Here is a 21,466-nt window from a genome sequence, read left to right as displayed (position 1 = left end):
AGCAAGTGATGTCATAGACAGGGCCTTTTGCACCTGCTAATGTTTTTATAACTGTATGTTTTAATGTAGCTGTGAAGCACTTTGGGCAACAACATTGCAATTAAATGTGCTATATAAATAAATAATAACAGTTACTCCGCCCACTCCAGTTGTAGACTACTGGTGGAGGCAAGAACACTTCACAATTTCCCCAGAAATTTTAGCCTTTCTAGTTATACCTTGTTCTTTTCTTTCTTTTCTGACTTCCTATCGTCTTTCACTTCTTCCCTTCCTTTTTTGTTGGTCTGCTTGTTGTCTTTTCAGCTATTGTCACAGCTTGAATTTAGCATAATTTGCCATGGTCAGCCCCCGAAGAAATGGTGGTTTAAGAGCTAAGAAATGGAAGACGGGGTTCATGGCATAGGTGATGGGAACACAATTCTGGGACTGTTATACCTGCCTGGGGCTGGCAGCCCACAGACGGCAGGTTTAGTTAAACAAGTTAGGTTGATAATGTAAAACAGGTGCCTGGTGTTTTATTGGTCGGGGTTTGTGACTTGGGATGGTTGGTTACATGTCATTTGGCAGTCATGCAACATTATGCCATTCGCCATACATTTAATCATCAGAAGAATGGTGTTATGAATCTGCACCCTACAATGCCCTCTATGCTAGTGGCCCTGGCTTGGGCAGTATCCTGTCACTTGGGGCAGACCACCCCTGGTATGGGAATATTCATAACATATGGCAGTAGAAAGATGGCAGTAGAAAGAGTTAGATCCAAGCAATATTCTTCATTTATAGGTAGAAAGATCTGGTAATGAATGGTAACAGCAGGGCCGGATTAACATAGGGGCTGATGGAGCTGCAGCTCCAGGCCCAGGCCCATGGAATAGGCCCATTAAAAAAAAAAAAAAAAACTTTTTTTTTTATTTATTTTTTTTTACACACACTACTCTTAGGTTTGCCATCTGACTGGTATTTTACTGGTTTGCCACCTGACTGGTATTTGAGGCTGCCTGGCCGTGCCAGTATTGCAGTAATACTGGCAATACAAATTACAGGTATAAATACAGGTATTTTTCTCAGAATAAATGGAGATTACTCTGCAATACCAGCACCGGCCAGTAGGGGTCACTGGAAAACATGGGGACACTGAGACACTAGGGGACACATGGGGATGCTGTGAGCCATAGGGACATTGGGAGACACTGAGACATTGGGACACGGAGACACTATGTCCCCATTTCTCCCAGTGTCCCCATTTCCCCCATCCAGTGTCCCATGTCTCTCAGTGTTCCTAGTGTCCCCATGTGTCCCAGTGTCCCTATATGTCCCAGTGTCCCCATGTCTATGTCCAGAACTGTCCCCATGTCTCCCAGTGTCTCCAAGTGTCTGTCTCCCAGCCAGTGTCCCCCTAGTCTCCCAGTGTCCCTATGTCTCCCAGTGTCCCTATGTCTGTGTCCCTAGTGTCTTAGTGCCCTAAATGTTTCGGTGTCCCCATGTCTCCCAGTGTCTGTGTCCCTCGTGTCTCAGTGTGCCTAGTGTCCCCATGTCTCCCAGTGTCCCTATATGTCCCAGTGTCCCCATGTCTATGTCCACAACTGTCCCCATGTCTCCCATTGTCCCCAAGTGTCTGTCTCCCAGCCAGTGTCCCAGTGTCCCCTAGTCTCCCAGTGTCCCCTAGTCTCCCAGTGTCTGTTCCCATGTCTCTGTGTCCCTAGTGTCTTAGTGTCCCCAAATGTTTCAGTGTCCCCATGTCTCCCAGTGTCTGTGTCCCTATTGTCTCAGTGTCCCCATTTCTCCCAGTTTCCCTAAATGATTCAGTGTCCCCATGTCTCCCAGTGTCCCCATGTCTCTCAGTGTCCCCATGTCTCTATGTCCCCGGGTCTCTCAGTGTCCCCATGTCTCTCAGTGTCCCCATGTCTCTCAGTGTCCCCAGTATCCTAGTGACATGGGGACACACTGAGACATTGGGACACTGGGAGAAATGGGGACACAGAGACTAGGGGACTGGGCGACATGGGGACACTGACACTGTTATACATAGGGACACTGAGACACTGGGTGACTTGCGAGACTGAGACACTGGGAGCAATCCATCTATATAGCAGAATCAAACTGTGAGTAGTTTGTTGGTGATTTTACAGAATTTTCTCTGATGTCACTCCTTGTGATTAAACAAATGATTAAGACTGGTATTTTTTTCCAAGAAAGGTGGCAACCCTAACTACTCTTCACATACTCTTGCTTAAAGGAGCACTATAGGGTCAGGAACACAATCATGTATTTCTGACCCTATTATGTTAAAACCACCACCTTGGCCCCTTCTTGCCTGCCTAAGTATAGTAAAATATAACTTGTATTCAAGTCTGCAGCTGCTGGCTCTGCCTCTGAACTGACTGTCTGCTGACATCATCAGAAGTGGTGGTCTGAGCAAATTACAATACTTCCCCATAGGATTGGCTGAGACTGTCAACTAGGAAGATCAGGGGCAGAGCCAGCACAATTCCAATCAGCATCTCCTCATAAAGATAAATTGAATCAATGCATCTGTATGAGGAAAGTTCAGTGTCTGCATGCAGAGGGTGGAGACACTGAATGGCAGTGCTGCACACTAGGCAGTACTGCCCCAGGAAGCACCTCTAGCAGCCATCTAAGGAGTGGCCAGTGGAGTTATTTTCTCTGAAAAGACAGTGTTTACTGCAAAAGGCCCGAATGGAATGATTCTACTTACCAGAACAAATACAATAAGCTGTAGTTGTTATGGTGACTATAGTGTTCCTTTAAGTTTGAAAGCTTAAGAGGGATGTATGGGAACAAAACTTGTGTGGACTGGCTGACAATAAAATTAGTTTAGGTAATGCAGACGCTGGTCTCTCTAACACTGTGGCATGTCCCCTTTCTTCTACACTCACTACATACACCTTTTCTCTGTTTCAGACTATATACCAGGAACTTCTGCCTGCTAGTAAAAAGGTAAGGAGACAAGTGGACATGTGAGTGCTAGGGGACAGTCCTTAGAAAGCATGGAGTGAGCGCAACATTAGACGCATTTATGTCAAGCTTAGGGTGCTGCCTGCATAGTATGCCCTTAGTTGGAAAGCCTGCAGGATTGGCGGGCAGCCTGACATGCATTCATGCCAGGCTGTCCTTCAAATTCTTTGGACAGACATGCCCCCTTTTTGGGCATGTTCTCCCCTTTTGGCAGGTCTGGTCACGTGATTCGCACCAGTGGCCCACCTTTTACCCCGCCCATTGACTTCCTGCTTCACTGGAAGGGGGGTTATGGATTTACTTGAAAGATGAAAGCAAAAATTAGAGAGAGATTAGAATAGAGTATGTGTTTTCTTATAGCCGCATCCTATGAGTTTCCCTCCAGCACCATCTCTATCAGATACATGACGCTTGGGAGGTATGACTGTTTTAGTGTTTTTGGTCAATAAGATTCCGTAATTAGGCCCATCATAATTGTCAGCACCAGGCCCAGTGTGCTCTTAATCTGGCCCTGGGTAACAGAGGTATAAAAATAAGTCAAGAGAAAACTTAATTGTAAGAAAATAGATGGGTAGTATATGGAGCTTAATGGAGAGAAGATTACCATTTTTGTTCTAGAACAACAAAATGGCAGAGAATTGAGCAGTGATACTGCAGGAGCATGTATCTACACAAAACTGCTTAATTAACCTAAAGTTGTTTTGCGTCTATAGTATCCCTTTAATATAATATAGTCTAAACAATGTTATGTGCTATAAACAGTTTATATCATTTGTGCTGCATGCTCTCTAGTTAAAGGGACACCATAGGCATGCAGACCACTTCAGCTCATTAATGTGGTCTGGATGCCTTGTCCCTGTCCTCCTTAGCCCTGTGATGTAAATCATTGCAGTTTTAGAGAAACTGCAATAATTAAATTGCAGGACTAAGACTGCCTCAGGTGGCTGCATGGTTGAGTTGCCAGAAATAAGTTTTTACTGCACCAATGCCACAAAAAAGCCTGGGTACAATATGCCCGACAACACCTTGACACACCTCACAGCTTCTGGAACACTGTAATTTGGAGTGAAAAGACCCAAATAGAGCTTTATGGTCACAGCCAAAAGTGCTATGTTTGGAGAGGGGTCAACAAGGCCTATAGTGAAAAGAATACCATCCCCACTGTGAAGCATGGTGGTGGTTCACTTGTTTTTGTTGGGGGTCGGAGCTCTAAAGGCACAGGGAATCTTGTGAAAATTGATGGCAAGATGAATGAAGCATGTTATCAGAAAATACTGGCAGACAATTTGCATTCTTCTGCACAAAGGCTGCGCATGGGACGCTTGGACTTTCCAGCATGACAGTGACCCTATGCACAAGGCCAAGTTGACCCTCCAGTGTTTACAGTAGTAAAAAGTAAAGGTTCTGGAGTGGCCATCACAGTCTCCTGACCTTAGTATCATCGAGCCACTCTGGGGAGATCTCAAACATGCGGTTTATGCAACACGACCAAAGGCTTTGCATGTCTTGGAGGCAATTTGACAAGATGAATGGGCAGCTATGCACCTTGCTAGAATTAGGGGCCTCATAGACAACTATTACAAAAGACTGCACGCTGTCATTGATGCTAAAGGAGGCAATACACAGTATTAAGAACTAAGGGTATGCAGACTTTTAAACATGGGTCATTTCATATTTTTCTTTGTGGTCATGTTTTGTTTTATGATTGTGCCTTTCTGTTACAACCTACAGTTGAATATGAATCCCATAAGAAATAAAATAAATGTGTTATGCAATTCTTCAAGGGTATGAACTGTATATTTCATTAAAATACAGTACACTCTGATATGAATATATGAAGGCAAAATGACGTTGCTTATAACTTTTAAATAGAGCAATTATTCATTAGTTTATTACTATATATAAAGCCTTGTTTTTTTTATTCCATATATAAAGGATTCTTAATGTTCCTTCCTTTTTACCTTCATATGCAAAACAACCTACTTCACTCATGCTTCTCATCAGGGCCGACTTAACATAGGGGCTGATGGAGCTGCAGCTCCAGGCCCATGCCGAGGCCCATGGAATAGGCCCATTTAAAAAAAAAAAAAGAAAAAGTAAACTTTTTCTTTTTTTTTTAAACATACACACTACTCTTAGGTATGCCACATGACTCGCATTTTAAGGCACAGCTGGTATTTGAGGCTGCCTGGCTGTGACGGTATTGCAGTAATACCGGCAATACAAATACAAATATTTTTCTCAGTATAAACAGAGATTACTCTTAAATACCAGCACCGGCCAGTAGGGGTCACTGTGTATGGAGAGAGGCAGGGATGGGAAGTTACAGCATCTCCCTGCCTCTCTCTACTCACTGATCCGCGGGGGAGCAGCTACACAGCACAGAGAGTCTAGACAGCAGCTCCTAGCCTGCAGAAACATACTACAGCTCAGGTAAATGAAGGATGGAGGGAAAGGCAGCAGGGAGACATGGAGTCACTAGGGGAAACATGTTACACTAGGGGACACTGTGAGACATGGGGACACTGATACACGTGGGGATGCTGTGAGACATAGGGAGACATGGAGACACTAGGGACACAGTGTACCCATGTCTCCCAGCCAGTGTCCCTAGTGTCTCATTGTTCCCATGGCTCCCAGTGTCCCCTAGTCTCCCAGTGTCTCAGTGTCCCCATGTCTCTGTGTCCCAAAATGTCTGTGTCCCCATGTCCCCATGTCAGTATCCTCACATCTCCCATTGTCCCCATGTCTATGTCCACAATTGCCCCCATATCTCCCAGTGCCCCCAAGTGTTTGTGTCACCATGCCTTCCAGCCAGTGTTCCTAGTGTCTGTGTCCCCATGTCTCCCAATGTCCCATAGTCTCCCAGTCTCTGTGTTCCAATGTCTTTCAGTGTCCCTAGTGTCTTAATTTCCCCAAATGTCTGTTTCCCCATGTCTCCCAGTATCTGTGTCCCTAGTGTCTCTGTGTCCCTAGTGTCTGCTACCCCATTTCTCCCAGTGTCCCCATGTCTGGATCCACAAATGTCCCCATGTCTCCCAGTGTCCCCAAGTTTCTCAGTGTCCTGGGTCTCTGTGTCCCCATGTCTCTCAGTGTCTTCTAGTATCCTAGTGACACGGGACACTGGGAGAAATGGGGACACAGACACTGGGAGACTATGCGACATGGGGACACTGACACTGTGATGCATAAGGACACTGATGCCAGGCAGGCCTTCCAATTCTTTGGACAGACATGCCCCCTTTTTGGGCATGTTCGCCCATTTTGGCAGTTCTGGTCACGTGATTCGCGTCAGTGACCCACCCTTTTACCCCGCCCATTGACCTCCTGCTTCACTGGACACTGCTGTTAGGGGGTATGGATTTACTTGAAAGATGAAAGCATAAATTAGAGAGAGATTAGCATAGAGTATGTGTTTTCTTATAGCTGCATCCTTTGAGTTTCCCTCCAACACCAACTCCATCAGATACATGACGCTTGAGAGGTATGACTGTTTTAGTGTTTTTAGTCGATAAGATTCTGTAATTAGGCCCCATCATAAATGTCAGCACCAGGCTCATTGGGCTCTTAATCTGACCCGGCTTCTTATGTTGTTAATGCATAAGACACAGATAATCCCCCCTGTACGTTTGGTCAGAGTGAGGGTGTAGTGCAAACCTCCAGTGGGCTGCACCCAAGCAAAAATCTTAAACGACCCAGGGTCAACCTTGCCTCAAGATACACATAAATACCAATACTCCCCCCCCCATTCCCCATCAACTGGTAACCAACCCAACTGGTAACCCCCCTCCCCTCCCTCTATCTCTATCTCTATCCACTCCATACCCTTGCCCCCCCTTTATTTTTAACCACGATTAATATCAGACACTTCCCTAGGCTTTACGCGAATCACCTCGGTGCAAAACGCTCAGGAGTGGTGATTCTTATCGCACAGACGGTCCCATTCCAATGCCTAGCAACGCAGGTTTATATCTGTTTGTGAATGGCACAATAGCAGAACAGAGATATACCTTTGCCACAGCCTACTGCCCCAATAAGGGAAAATATTTGTCCATAGCAAAAACATTGTCCCTCCTGGAAAAGTTTAGGGAGGGCCTCCTAGTGCTATCCGGAGATCTCAACCTACCACTAGACCCCCAAATGGACTCTTCTAGAGGTATAAGCACCATCATAGCACACTGTATATGCTGGGCCAAGCAAGCCCTTAACAGAATGGGGTTAGCTGATTGCTGGAGGGTGGCGCACCCAGACGCTAGAGACCACACATGCTATTCTGCGTAACCGATACAGTAGAATTGACTATATTTTCCTGGCACAGGAATTCCTCCCTCTCCTGATCTCATCTTCCATAGGGATTCAGGGAGAGTCGGACCACGCCTCACATCAAACAATGGAAATTTCAACGAAAACACGCTGAGAGATATAGAGTCCATAACGCAAACACACAAACACTTACCGGATACTTTGCAACCAACGCAACACCTGATGTGGCCCTGCTGACGGTGTGGGGAGCACACAAATGCATAATCTGAGGACATTTCATCAAACTCTGCACTCAACTCAAAAAAGACTTTACCAAACACATGACAGAACTAACACACAAAATAGCAACGCTAGAGACCCTCCAGAAACGGGCAACGACTAAAGGGCCTAATGAGCTAAAGGGCCTACTCTCCCAGAAACTCCTCCATACAATCTGAAAATCCAACAGACACTACTACGAATACTCCAAAAAAATGCGTCAGACTCCTTTCACGCACCCTACAACAGTGACAGAGACAACGCCAAATATACACACTCCCAGCCAAAATCCTACAGGCTTTTCGGGTGTACTACACAGGCCTGTATAACCTAGCCCCCAATACCTGGGACCACACAGCTGCCCAGCGTCAACATAGAATATTGCGCCTATCGCGCCATGCCAGAAGTAAACTCACGGCGGAGATGAAGGAAGAGCTAGAACAGCCCTTGACCATAGAAGCTCTAACCGTGGCCCTCAAACCTTCATAGACCTCTTTATGGCGGATTGGGAATCCAGTGCCATTTGGGGACGGCATACCTGGGAGCAAAACCTGGTCTCCTATTTTAGATACATTGATGATTTGTTTTTTATATGGAAGGGTTCGGAAGATTCACTTAATTCCTTTATATCACATCTTAATTCTAATAATAGAGGGATTGTCCTGGCTTGCGAATATAGCAAAAAAATTATTAATTTTTTAGATCTAAGCATTTTTATTAAAGAAGGAACAATACACACCAAAAAATTTTTTTTAAAAGTATGTACCAATACAGCAATTGACCAGACTAGCTGTCATTACAAGCCCTGGCTTGAGAGTGCTCCTAAAAGCCAATTTTTACGAATACGTCGCAATTGCTCTCACATTGATGATTTTAATGAACAATCGCTGCTTCTAAAAAAAAAAATGTATAGAAAAAAATTACTCACCCACACAGTTAGACAATACCATAGAAACAGTGAGAAATAAATATAGAGAAAACCTTTTAACCTATAAGGACAAAAATTGTTCAGAAGCCCCTACCCTTCCTATAATTTTTAACTATAATAACAAAAGTGGTTTTATTGAAAAAACAATTAAAAAACATTGGCGGGGCGTGGCCAACGCATGAAACTGAACGGTCGCCATTTCTTTGAGCTCCTTGCAGGCCCGACAAAATCTACCAAATATCCCCTACCCGACACGCCATCCAACTACAAAAATACTAAAACTGAACTCAGGGCTTCATCCCACATCGACAGATGCCCTTTCAGTACACCCCGGGGAAAAACAGGCAGAAGCGCAGATCTGGGGCCTACCACCATCAGACGCCTCAAGGCCTAAACTCCTTCCTCAACTCCCTCATTGGAGTACACAGCACAGACTCCCCGGAGCAGCTCTGGTCATCCCCGCTTCCAGACGACCCCACAATGAAACGACGGACTCAAAAACCTGACAGGGACATAGGAGTTATGCTCCAAAAACCCGCAGCCCCAAAGACACCAACAATGGAGGCCGCCTACACCACAACGACTCCACTTCCACAAACCGGGAGCGGAGACAGGGACACCGGGCAATCACCCCGCCCTGAGACATCCCTCAGCTTACAGCAAGAGGACAGCATGGCACCGACCACTAAAGGTGACCTTAAATTACTCCTCGCAGACCTCCACAAAATGATGGCTGCCGACCTTGCACGTGTACGCACGGAAATACAGGCGAACACAGATCGCATCCAGGCCATGGAGGGAAACATCCAGGATGTGCAAACAGAAATGTCCCGTCTCAAGACCCCAATACAACAGCTCAACAACCACCACCAGGCACTGCAACAACGGCTGACAAACCTCGAAGACCAACTACGACGGAACAATATAAAAATAAGAGGCATTCCAGCGGCAGTGGAAGCTGAAGAACTCCCACACTATGTCAGGAGGCTACTGGCAGCTCTACTCCCATCAGCGGTAGCCAAGAAAATCACGCTGGATGGCATTTTCCGACTCACCAGCGTTACCAGGTCCTCCGCCCCTGAGCCGAGGGACGTAATCATCCGATGCGTCTCAGCAACCGACAAAGGCCTTATCATGGCGGCAATACGAGGCAAAACCCCACTGCAGTTTGAAGACGCCTCACTAAACTTCTTTCAAGACCTAACAAGAGCAACACTGCAGTGGCGCAGACAAATGGGCCCCATCACCACTCACCTCCGGAACAAGGGAGTGCCGTACCGCTGGGGAACACAAGGCACCCTACTCGTCACCCAAAATGGAGCCACCCACGTAATCCAGGCACCCACGGAGGCGCAGGCACTCTACACAGCACTAGGCATGGAAGCACCTGTCCACAGCACCCCGGGCGCCACCACGCAAGGAACATGGAACCCCGACACGGTGACCCCCTTTGTTCCGCGACAGTGGAGCAACCCCTCATCGGAGACCTGAATAGGGGACAACTCTGACCCAGCTCATGCTCAAATAAGGGACTGAGCCATAGATGAACAGTTTCTTTCTTACTTCAGTTACTAGTAATTTTACTCTGTTTAGCTTATTTTGTTATATCTGGCTGATACAATTGTTTTATTGTTACCCTACCACGGTACTCACAAAAAGCACCCGACAACCCCTCCACCCCCCCCCCCCCCACTCCAGGGTTATGGGGAAACGCACACATGACCACGCCTGCAACACTCAAACAGTCACTCTCCACCACATAAGTACAGGAAACCGAGGTACAGGTAGAGGAGGGTTGCACTCCTACCCACAAACCCGCATACACACTACCACCGAGATCTACCCCTAGGCCCCACCGCACACGGGTGCAACCCACCCCCTCCCTCCGGAGGCCACAAGACCGACCTCCCGAGTTTTCACACCTGCCAATAGACCATCCGGAGAACAGAGGGCCCAGAGGGAAGAGAAAGGTAAAACAGGACGGGCTTACTCTAATGACATAAAAGGGACTTCCCCCACTCCAGGGCTGACAGCATACAGTCTCCGTCTACACGGACGTAGGAAGCAATCCCCAAACTCTCCCTTTCCCTGCAAGGTACCCACCTAGACAACCAATCACGCAAAACGGGACTAGACCCGACAAGGCCGAAAAGTCTTACCCGACACAACCCGAGGCACACCTCATAGCCCCTTTGAACACGGTATTTACCACACAGATCAAGCTTAGACCCCTCCCTAGACAACGAACTTGGCACAAAGCCCACCCTACCTCACCTGACCTACCTTCGGAACTACTACAGCATGTGAGAACCCTGACAACCAACCCACTGCAAAAGTGAACTCTTTTTAATATTCACACAAGTTAACCAAAAAAAAGAGTGCAATGCTACCACGCACCACAACAAGATAAGCAATATTGTATTGATGTAAATTTAATGCAATAATAATCCATGTCCTCTTCAACATGTCTGTTCATCCTTGCACTACAAAAATAAAGAATTATAAAAAAAAAAAAAAAAAAAGGACCAGCAGAGCAAGGGTCTTTACCGAGCCACCATTAAACATGGATTAAAAAACAAACCAAACAAAAAAAACACGCACTTTATACTGTGATAAAATAAAAGGAAAAAAAAAAAAAAAAAAAAAAAAAAAAAACATTGGCACCTTCTGAGACAAGATGACCTCCTTAAAGATATATTACCCACACAACCCAAAATTGTTTTTAGAGGTGCACCTCATTTTAGATCTATTCTAACGAATAACTACACTAGAGAAACTAAAAACACTCAACAAACTTTTTTAGATGGAGCAACAGGTTTTTACAAATGCAAACGCTGTATTGTGTGTAAGAGTACCGACCCCTCCACACATTCCAAAGTTACCAGGTTTAAATCTAACATAACCAATAAAAGTTATACCATAAAAGATTTTATCAGATGTAGCACTACCAATGTAATCTACCTATTGGAGTGCCCTTGTGGCCTCCAATATGTGGGTATGGCCACAAGGTGCCTCAAAACAAGATTAGCAGAACACTGTAGAAATATAAAAAATGGTTATCTAAACCATTCCGTGTCTAAGCACTTTATTAAACACAATCCGGACCCCAAATTTCTCAAATGTATTGGAATTAAAAAAATGTAAAGTCCCTTGGAGAGGTGGTAATATTAAAAATATCTTAGGTAGATCCGAAATGGAGTGGGTATTCAACCTACAGACCCTAGCACCCCAAGGCTTGAATATTGATTTTGATGTATTTAACTTTTTATAATACCATCATTGTTTTTATCCATTTATTTTATGTTATTCTGGATTTAGTTCTTTCAGCTGTCACATTGGGGCTATCCTATTCATAGTTGTTACCTACGGCATTATAGTCTAGGATACCCCCAATTTGACCGCATTCTCTTTATATATGCTGTTTTATTATGTTCTGTACCATTATATGTTTGTTTTTTATTTTCATATTTTTTATTATATATATTTTTTATATATTTTTTATTATACATACTTTTACTTTTTATTATTTTATTCTCTTAACATAATTCTATGTATTTTATTTTCTATATGCCCACAACCAAAATGGCCTCTAAACCTCATGCTTTCTGACATTCAGTAATTCATTCATTGGTAAATACCATTATATGTATGTTTTATTTGACTATATACTGGTTGCTCCATGTTTAATCAATTGGTTCTTCTCTTCTCCCCCCTCTTTCTGTCCTGATGCCTATAATGGCGATCGGACGTTTTTTAACTACATTTCCCATGCATCAATGCGCCACCACGTGACCCGCGCACTACACTTCCATGTTCGTCGCGGGTCACATGGTAGAACATAAACCCGCCCCAATAGAACGGCCACACGCCCATACCCTTGATGAGGACAAGCTCCCCTCCCCTCTCTCCATTACTGCATATCCTGCTGGCGCCAGTCACGTGACGCACGCACTACATTTCCCATAGTGCTATGCGAGTCACGTGACGCGCCATATTTTTATAATACATTATTAATCAAGTTTAAAGCTTCGGTTTTTATCTCATCCTATCTAAAATTATTAAGATATGCAACAGTTGTACTATAAATATACTATAAATATTTCTATTTACCCCTTATTGTAAGTTTTATTTTTTATATGTCTAATGCATGACTCTGATTGGCTATTAATTGATTATGTAATTTTGGCGCCATATTTTAAAGTACCAATGCTCCTATATATACTGTACATTTGCCAGGTTTTAAAATTATTCCATTTTGATAAAACCCTAGTGGTGAAACGCGTTAATGGTTTTAAATATTGTGTATTTTATATAATAAATAATTTTGGCTATATTACTGTGCCACTATATATATTTTTGTATACACATATTTATTTTATTTATCCTTTCCCTGGCATTTGACTTATCTACTTATCCTGAGGTGGGGATTATACCACCTACGCTATATCCAGAATGCAGCGATATCTGCACTCCACTTGTGAGTATATTTTATCTAATTTTTATCAACTATTCCATCGTATTATCAGAGAACACTATTTGCTGTTTTTATTTTCCCCCTTCTTCTGAGAGTTGGACATCATCATTTTCCGGAAAGAGCACCCATATATCCTACAAGCAGGGATTATTACGCTGTATGCCTGTTACACCTTAGCTGGCTATAGCTCATTTAAATGTGAGTGTAATATTTATTATTTAATTTATTACTATTCAGCTTTTACACTCCACACGATTGTGTCTTCTTGTGTTTTCCATATCACGAGACGGTCAGAACTACTATAAACAGAGAATATACCCTACCAGTGGAATCTGTGGAAAAGTTAGTCAACTTATCCTCTGATATTTATTGGGACAATTTTTATTAATTTTTATTAATTTTTTACTCGTATATTTACTTTTGTATTTACTTTTTTATTGTCATTTGGCGCAGCCTTTCTTTTCCTTGATATACAAAAACATATTTATAACCATGACATGTGGGCAAATGTCCAATATAAAGTAATTCAAAAAGTACATTAGGTATTGATATTTCAATAAACAGTACATCAATAATGTGGCCTAGTTATAAGCAAATGCTTACAATTACTAAAGACAAGAACTACAGTATTTCCCATATTTGGCCACCAATATTCCTATTCAGGAGTTAGAAGTACATTACCTCTATTTATATGAGCTTGTTCTAGCCATGAATAGGCTTATAGGGCAAGTGTTGCTTTCCGTTACAGGAAGAACAACCAGCGTATTACTTTCAATGGTTATCATATAATTAACCCCTCTAACGAGGGGTTAATTATAGGAGTATTTATGTGGATAACCAAGTGGATTAGGTTTGGTTATCCTTGCAAGCAAAAACTCTGCATCATGACTGAGAGACAGGGTATGTTTTTGTGATCCAATGACCATTTTAACAGAATAGCGTTGGTAGACACATTGCATCAAAGTGCCTGTTAATGATCAACTATATGAGGAGAGGGACCAAGCTTTGTTATAAGCATGTCCATACACGTATTTCAATGCCAGGCTTTCATTTGTTTCCACAAAGCAATACGCAGTTGTGGCTATAAACTCACGACGTATTGTAAGAAAAACAGTTGGAACACCAGACCGAGACTTGAGAGATCAGTGAACAGTTAGATAAATCAAATATTTTACAAATAATATACTTTCTGCAAATTACTTTATTCTCTTTATTAACTATGAAATATTATTAAAGTTAAAACAATAACATTTAAAAGCCAACTTTTAGTGTGCATAGAAATTACAAGGCCGCTCATATTGTGAGATAAAGAACAGCTTTTTAAAACCGAATAGTCTGTGAACACAAAATGACCCTGCACTAAAAATTCACTTGCCAAAAAAAACTTTTTTTTTTTCTTAGTCAATTAATTAATTAAACGTAGTTAGAACCTCCTCCAAAGTCCTGATGACTTTGCAAGAAACGTGTCGTCCTTACATACTGGGTAAGTCTATTAAACGTTGAAATAGCATTTTTACCCTGTATATCATGTTGTCACAGTTATAATGTGCAGTATAACAAAAAATTTTATAAGTGTTGTGCCAACTGTTCATTAAAAGCCAGTGCTCTTGCGAGCTATAGAATATTTATTTATTTATTTACAGTATTTATCTATTTTTTAAAGCTCTGACCTTAATCTGCAAAGCAATGTAATGGTGTCCATTGCAATCTGCTGTCTTCACTTGTTATATAAATAAAGTTCTGCTGCTCCCAAAAATTCTGAATATGTTCAGATATTTCTGTTGTATTGGTTTGTTTTTATCTTTTGGTATAAATATTGTGGTGTGTATATATACATATATAAAATCTCAATGTTCACAAAAAAATACTGTCTTTTTCTCACGATTTAGCAACAGGTAATCTCAACATGTTTTTTTGTTTTTGTTTCTCTTCAGAAACTGTTTCAGAGCCAGTGGTCGCCTTCATTGGTAATCCAAGAGATTCTTGTTTAGGACTTCCTGTGAGCATTGATTGCAGATCCACTACTGGCCGCCACCTGAATTATTCATGGTACAACCAGAAAAATAGGGTTGTTATTGGTTCCAACACATTGAAGATACAATGTGACAAACTTACACAGGCAGATGAATATTACTGTGAAGCCTCTAACAACAAGAGTAAGATATTCAGCAGTGTCATTAGAGCTCAGTTATTGGATTCAACTGACAATATTTGCAAGTACATCATAATACTGCAAGGTACATCTCAATCAACATGTCTGTCCTAAATACACTTTATAGGGTCTCAGTGGAAAGAAATCAGGCTGCATGTGTTTTGTTAAAATACATTTTTTCTTAGGAAAAGGTAACATTTTAAAGAATGACATGTCAGCTGCATTCCCATGGCATGAAATGTTAACCAGTACATTTCCTGGCTGAATCTTAGAGGGACACTATAGTCACCAGAACACAACTACAGCTTATTGTAGTTGTTCTGGTGAGTATATTCAGTCCCTGCAGGCATTTTAATGCACAGTGTTCAGCATTGATGCTCTGCATGGAGATGCTGAACTTGCCTTATTGATTTAATGCATCTCTATGAGAAGATGCTGATTGGTCAGAGTTTAGCTCCACCCCACTGCTTCGCCTTCTTGGCTGAGATCAACAGAATTGACAATCTCACCCAATCCAATGCTTTCCTATGGGAAAGCATTGTGATTGGCTGAGGTAATCAATTCTTATGATGTCAGCCAAGGAGACGGATTAGGGGCGGTGCCAACATCGGCAGACCTGTGTGGCTTTGGAAATAAGGCATATTTTACTATATTTATGGGGGCAAAGGGGAGTCAGGGGGCTAAATAGTTAGTTTTACACTATAGGGTCAGTAATACATGTTTGTGTTCATGACCCTATAGTGTTCCTTTAAGTAAAATGTGGTTCTAAAGGCCCATTTTGTCCAACACAACTTCATTAGACTAGATAATATTTAATTACATTGCTGCAGGTAGATCTCTTAAAACCTACTGTACTTTTTTCTGACAAATAAATTAGACTCTAAACTCATTTTATTTAGTGTTCATAATTTGTTCTTGGTATGATAAATAAACAATATCATAAGAATATTTAAAGATGAACTAATTGTTAGAAATGTTAATGCTAGATTGGAACAAGCTATTTGAAATGTGAATCAGTGGTCTGTATTAGAGCCAGTGGTGTATTTTGGTTTTGGGCTGCCCATGGCATGACAACTTGTATACTAAAAGAAAATGAGAAAGAAAATATATATATATATATATATATTTTGGAGGTCACTATTATAAGATGCCTAGATCTTAGAGCACTTCAAGAAAACCTATCTAGAATTTTGTCACATTACATTGTTTGTTTGTCAGTATTTGATTTAACCCCTTAAGCACGCAAGTAATTATCCAAGTCCTGAAATCTAGAATTTGTGTTTGTTCCACCATAATTTAAGCATTTATTTTGAAGTGCCCTATGCACAGGGGCGCACCTAGAGCATTTGGCACCTGGGGCGGATCATGTGTATGGCACCCCTCTTCCCTCCCCCTGTCTTTAAAATTTACAAAATACCCACATCTTTTTAAAATGTTTTCAAGAATATTTAAACTTCTGCACCCACCCTTTACAAAAACCCTGCACCCCCTTCCATAAAATGAATGCACCTCCCTTCCACAAAAACCCTGCACGCCTTCATAAATAAAACCCTGCACCCTTACATAAAATTCATACACCACCCCCCATTCACATACCCTGCACCCTCTTACATTAAATTCACCCGCCCTTTACAAATAAAACCCTGCAATCCCCTTCCATATATGAATACACCAACCCTTCACAAGTGAATGCCTCCACCCCACTTCCATAAAGAAATGCACCTCCCCTTCACAAAAAGCCCTGCAAACCATTACATAAAATGAATGCACCTCCCCTTCACATAAAATTCATACACCCCTTACATTTTCTACTCACAATTATAGCTGACTCAAACAGTGGAGATTGCTGCTCTCTGCTCAAGCCTCACTAATGCCTGCAGTGCCGCCCTCACATAAGAGGATCCTTCCGCTACTGGAGGTCCATGAAGGCGGATATGCGGCGCCGGCGCCCTTCAACACTCCTCCTCCACTCCTCTACATAACTGTACTAGTATATTGCGGGCCCGCACTATAAGAATGGATGGGGGTGAGTTGACACTGGCAGTCATGGCACCCCCCAGTGAGTGACACTCAGGGCGGACAGCCCCCCCCCCCCGCACCGTCATTAGTACGCCACTGCCTATGCATATTATATGTTGGTTTTTAAAGGAGACAAAAGGTATTCTTTTAATATCCTATATGTATTCCTAACACATTACCTGTGAATAAAATTTAAAAAATGGGGGTGGATTTTCTAATATGCCAGCCATGTTACAGTGCTGCCACCCACCCCATGTGTTCTCTATTAAGGATTAATAAGTGTATAGGGGATAGAGATTGTTACCTTATATATGAAGACAGCAAGGTGAATTGTTAGTGTAGGACTCACCTAGGAGGATTGTTATGCCATACACAGCTTATTGGTTATTCTGGGGCCTTGGGTTAAAAATGGCCCCAGCTTACAGAGGGAAGCCCCAGGTATCCATTGATGTGAGCAGGGATTTTACCCTGATCACACTTCATTGGTGTCTATAGGGATCTATTCCACATTTAAAGGAACTAGAGTTATGAAAATAAGTGTGTATTCCTAACACCATAGTGCCCTAGTCACTGTTTAAATTACTGGGCCCTTGTCAAGGGTAAAACTGATTTTATTTACCCTGTCTCCTCAGAGAAGCTCTCAGCCAATCCAATACTTTCCCATAGGAAACGTCATTGTGCGCCAATTAGATGGGCTTTGTGAGGCCATCTGATTGAAATAGTGAAGTTTTACTCCACTATTTTGCGGAAGAGTCTCCATTTGTTGTCAGTATGACAGGCACTCGAGACAGGTCAACCTTAACCCCTTAAGGACCAAACTTCTGGAATAAAAGGGAATCATGACGTGTCAGACATGTCATGTGTCCTTAAGGGGTTAAAATCATTGCAGTTCCTGCAGAACCTAATAGGGTTAAATTGGGGGGACATGGCATCCAGACTATGTCATTGACAATAAGTGTTCTGGCTGCCTAGAAAGCCCTTTTAAAGAGGTACATGCTGCACTGACTTGCAACCTCTGCATATAGTGCATCTGTCAGTCTTGGATAAATAAAAATGGCCCCAGCTGACAGAGGGAAGCCCCAGGTATCTATTTGGATTTAACCCTGCTCAAACTAAATTACCGTCTATGGGGATTTAAATCCCCAAATAAAGAGCTGCATGTAGCGCTCACGTGGAGCACTGCAAACAGCTCAACTATAAGTCTCGGGCCACTAAAAATTGAGACCCAGTTATTGACGGATACCTGTAACTCCCTGGTGTAAGCAGGAATTTAACCCTAATCATGCCACAAGTGCAGGACATCCAATGCTGTCATAACAGTGTTAAAGGACCACTATAGGCACCCAGACCACTTCAGCTTAATGAAGTGGTCTGGGTGCCAGGTCCAGCTAGGATTAGCTTTTTTTCTATAAACATAGCAGTTCAGAGAAACTGCTATGTTTATAAATGGGTTAATCCAGCCTCTAGTGGCTGACTCATTGACAGCCGCTAGAGGCGCTTCCGCGCTACTCACTGTGATTTTCACAGTGAGAAGACGCCAGCGTCCATAGGAAAGCATTGAGAATGCTTTCCTATGGACTGGCCGAATGCACGCGCGGCTCCTGCCGCGCATGCGCATTCAGCCGATGACGTCGCTATGGAGGAGGAGAGGAGGAGGAGAGTCCCCTGCCCGGCACTGGAGAAAGAGGTTAGGTTAACCCCTTCCTCTCCATCCAGCCCGGCGGGAGGGGGACCCTGAGCAAGGGGGCACCCTCAGGGGACTATAGTGCCAGGAAAACGAGTATGTTTTCCTGGCACTATAGTGGTCCTTTAACACCCACTCTGTAAAGGGTAGCATGGAACATCCTAATGTTGGGAAGGGGTTAAATGAAACACATCTTGGCAATTAAAAACCATTGGTCAATAATAGTGATACTTATATCTAAACATACTAAACGGAATGTTACTTATGTCTAAATATGAAAAAAACTGAACTAATCTACACCAAAATTTGTTTCAGATCATGATAACTACAGTTGTCCTCTGCCAACTACAATAATGCCAGGAATCACCACAGCAATTCAAGAAGTGACCACTAGTTGTGCTGCCACTACTTTTCAAGAAATGTCCACCAATGTATCAGTAGAATTGTCTTTGTACAATAGGTATAGTTCACCGTTAATATTATGACAGTTTTGTTAATGGTTACATTTACCTCTATTATGGCTGGACAACACATTTTCCCCCTTTTTGTACAATTGATCATTGCTTTGTGTAGGACAAAAATCGACTTTGTCTAAAATGGTAGGTCACAAAAATGATCACGAGTGCAAGTGTTTTGTTGAGGACCAAAGATAAGATTTGGTTAGACCTTGTAATCAATACAGTGCTAACCAGTAAAATGTTAAAGCAGGTCACATCTTGCCTGATGCTTATTGAAACTATTGGATGGTAGATTCCAAATAGAATAGTATGGATACTTATGTAAAATCCATAAAACAAAAACCCAAAACCAAATTCTGAGTTTGCTTCTGCTTAATAGTCAGGAATGGGTATGCACCACTCTGCTTCACATTGGCAGTAATGTATAATTAAAAATAACCTTAATAATGCTACCTTTATATTAATAAACCTGTTTTCTCACTCTTAATTGGTTATTGTAGCAGACAAACATGTCCAATGTCATGGATATCAAACTATAGGTCATTGTGTGCACTAGATCGAGGTCATTTGACTGGGAGTAGTGTCCTTAGCATTGCTGGCTAGTCCTAGGTAGCTAAAGTAAAATAGGTGATTTTAGCGGACCCTAAGAAGAAAAAAACATGCCAGGATAAGGCCAAGTCAGTGTGAACACTTTACATCCATGTACACACACACACACACACACGCATCTGCGGTGGCTTAGGCTGGATGCCATTCAAGCAGAGAAATTTGGAAATTGACCAACAGTATCTAAGCTATGCACCGCAGATCGCTGGGAGTCAACCATACTGCACATTTGGAGGTGGTCTGAAAGAGTTTTTTTAAAGGGATCTGAAAGCAATTTGATTCACAAACCCTCCATCTCAAACTCACATCAGGACATTAAGACATCATGTATTAGAATAATACATCTAAGAAAGAAGAATATCTGGGTCTAACCTACATCTTCCCAGTTACAACATCCATAATAACAGCACACTGCATACAGCAACATGTTTCTGTGTTCTGCTAAGCAAACAAGTTTCCTTTAAAATTGATTGTGACAGTTGAAAATGTTACCCTAGATCATTTCCAGTTTGTTCCGCCAACGATTAAACTCTAGACCATGGGTTGACAACCTTCGGCACTGCAGATGTTGTGAACTACATCTCACTTGATGCTTTGCCTGCGTTATGGCTGTAAGATGGCTGTAAGAGCATTATGGGAGATGGAGTTCACAAACTCTGGAGTGCCAAAGATTGCCTATCCTGCTCTAGACAGATTAAATTAAAACACATTCTCTGGTTGTTCAACTCACTTAATTCTTGTCTTGTTTGTTTTCTGTTGATGCATAAGAATGGAGTCCTGGGCATCATTAAGATGGTCTCTGCCTGCAATTGAATTGGTAATATTGACAGCGGTCCACATTTGCTGTAAGTACAAAAAAAGTAAGTTGACCATTTAAGATGTATGCATTTCATTTTCTTCTTGTTCAATAGGAATATCTTTATAAAGCATACCTTCCACATTTATCGCAGAATGTCTCCTTCCAATACAAAAGGTTCTTTAGTCATTAAGTTAACACAGTAATCACATGGAAAAACATAGGTCTAATGAAACTAAAATAATTTAAAGAGCTAGATTATAATTATTTTATTATTTATATAGTGCCATCAGATTCCGTAGCGCTGTACAATGGGTGGACTAACAGACATGTAATTGTAACCAGACTACTGGATGTACAGGAACAGAGAGGTAAAGGGCCCTGCTCAATGAGCTCACATTCTAGAGGTGGCAGTCAGCATCTTCTCCTGTTGCAGAGGTGGAAGACATTTGAGGGTTAAGAGAAGTACCAGAGCAGGGATGCTAGGCAATCCTCATTACTTCCAGCAGGAGACTGGAAAGGTTGTATAGCCTCTCTCAGGTAACTGTGGGAGAGGTTTCTGTATGAATGACATGCAATTAACTCCTGCAGCCAAAGTATATATGTGAAGTCATGAAGACTGTTGGATACCTGAAACAGTCCATCTGTTGTTACAGTGCCCATGTGATCTACCCATTACATAGGTATTTCATGATGGGAAATTGTAAGGGGTTGACTGTGAGCTCTGTCAAAGCCACCATCCCCCTACACACACTCAGCCAACTTGTCAAATCAACACCCAAACACATACTCAGTCACCCTGTCACATCATCCCCCATAAAGTCACCATGTCACGTTAACCCACACTTTAAT

General features: G+C 42.3%; 1 protein-coding gene across 1 annotated transcript in view; it reads left to right on the top strand.

Moving 5' to 3' along the window:
* LOC134590500 (uncharacterized) overlaps positions 1-20,807 on the top strand; it is a 49,921-nt gene extending 29,114 nt beyond the window's left edge. The window contains exons 3-6 of the mRNA XM_063444408.1: positions 14,834-15,136; positions 19,070-19,214; positions 20,587-20,635; positions 20,730-20,807. Coding sequence (XP_063300478.1) covers positions 14,834-15,136; positions 19,070-19,214; positions 20,587-20,635; positions 20,730-20,807 — 575 coding nt within the window. The remainder of the gene's footprint in view (positions 1-14,833; positions 15,137-19,069; positions 19,215-20,586; positions 20,636-20,729) is intronic.
* The last annotated feature ends 659 nt before the right edge of the window (positions 20,808-21,466 follow it).

The sequence above is a fragment of the Pelobates fuscus genome, chromosome 1, assembly GCF_036172605.1.
Source record: "Pelobates fuscus isolate aPelFus1 chromosome 1, aPelFus1.pri, whole genome shotgun sequence".
Classification (NCBI taxonomy): domain Eukaryota; kingdom Metazoa; phylum Chordata; class Amphibia; order Anura; family Pelobatidae; genus Pelobates; species Pelobates fuscus.
Note: the sequence above shows the minus strand (reverse complement) of the source record. Positions and strands in the feature narration are given on the sequence as shown.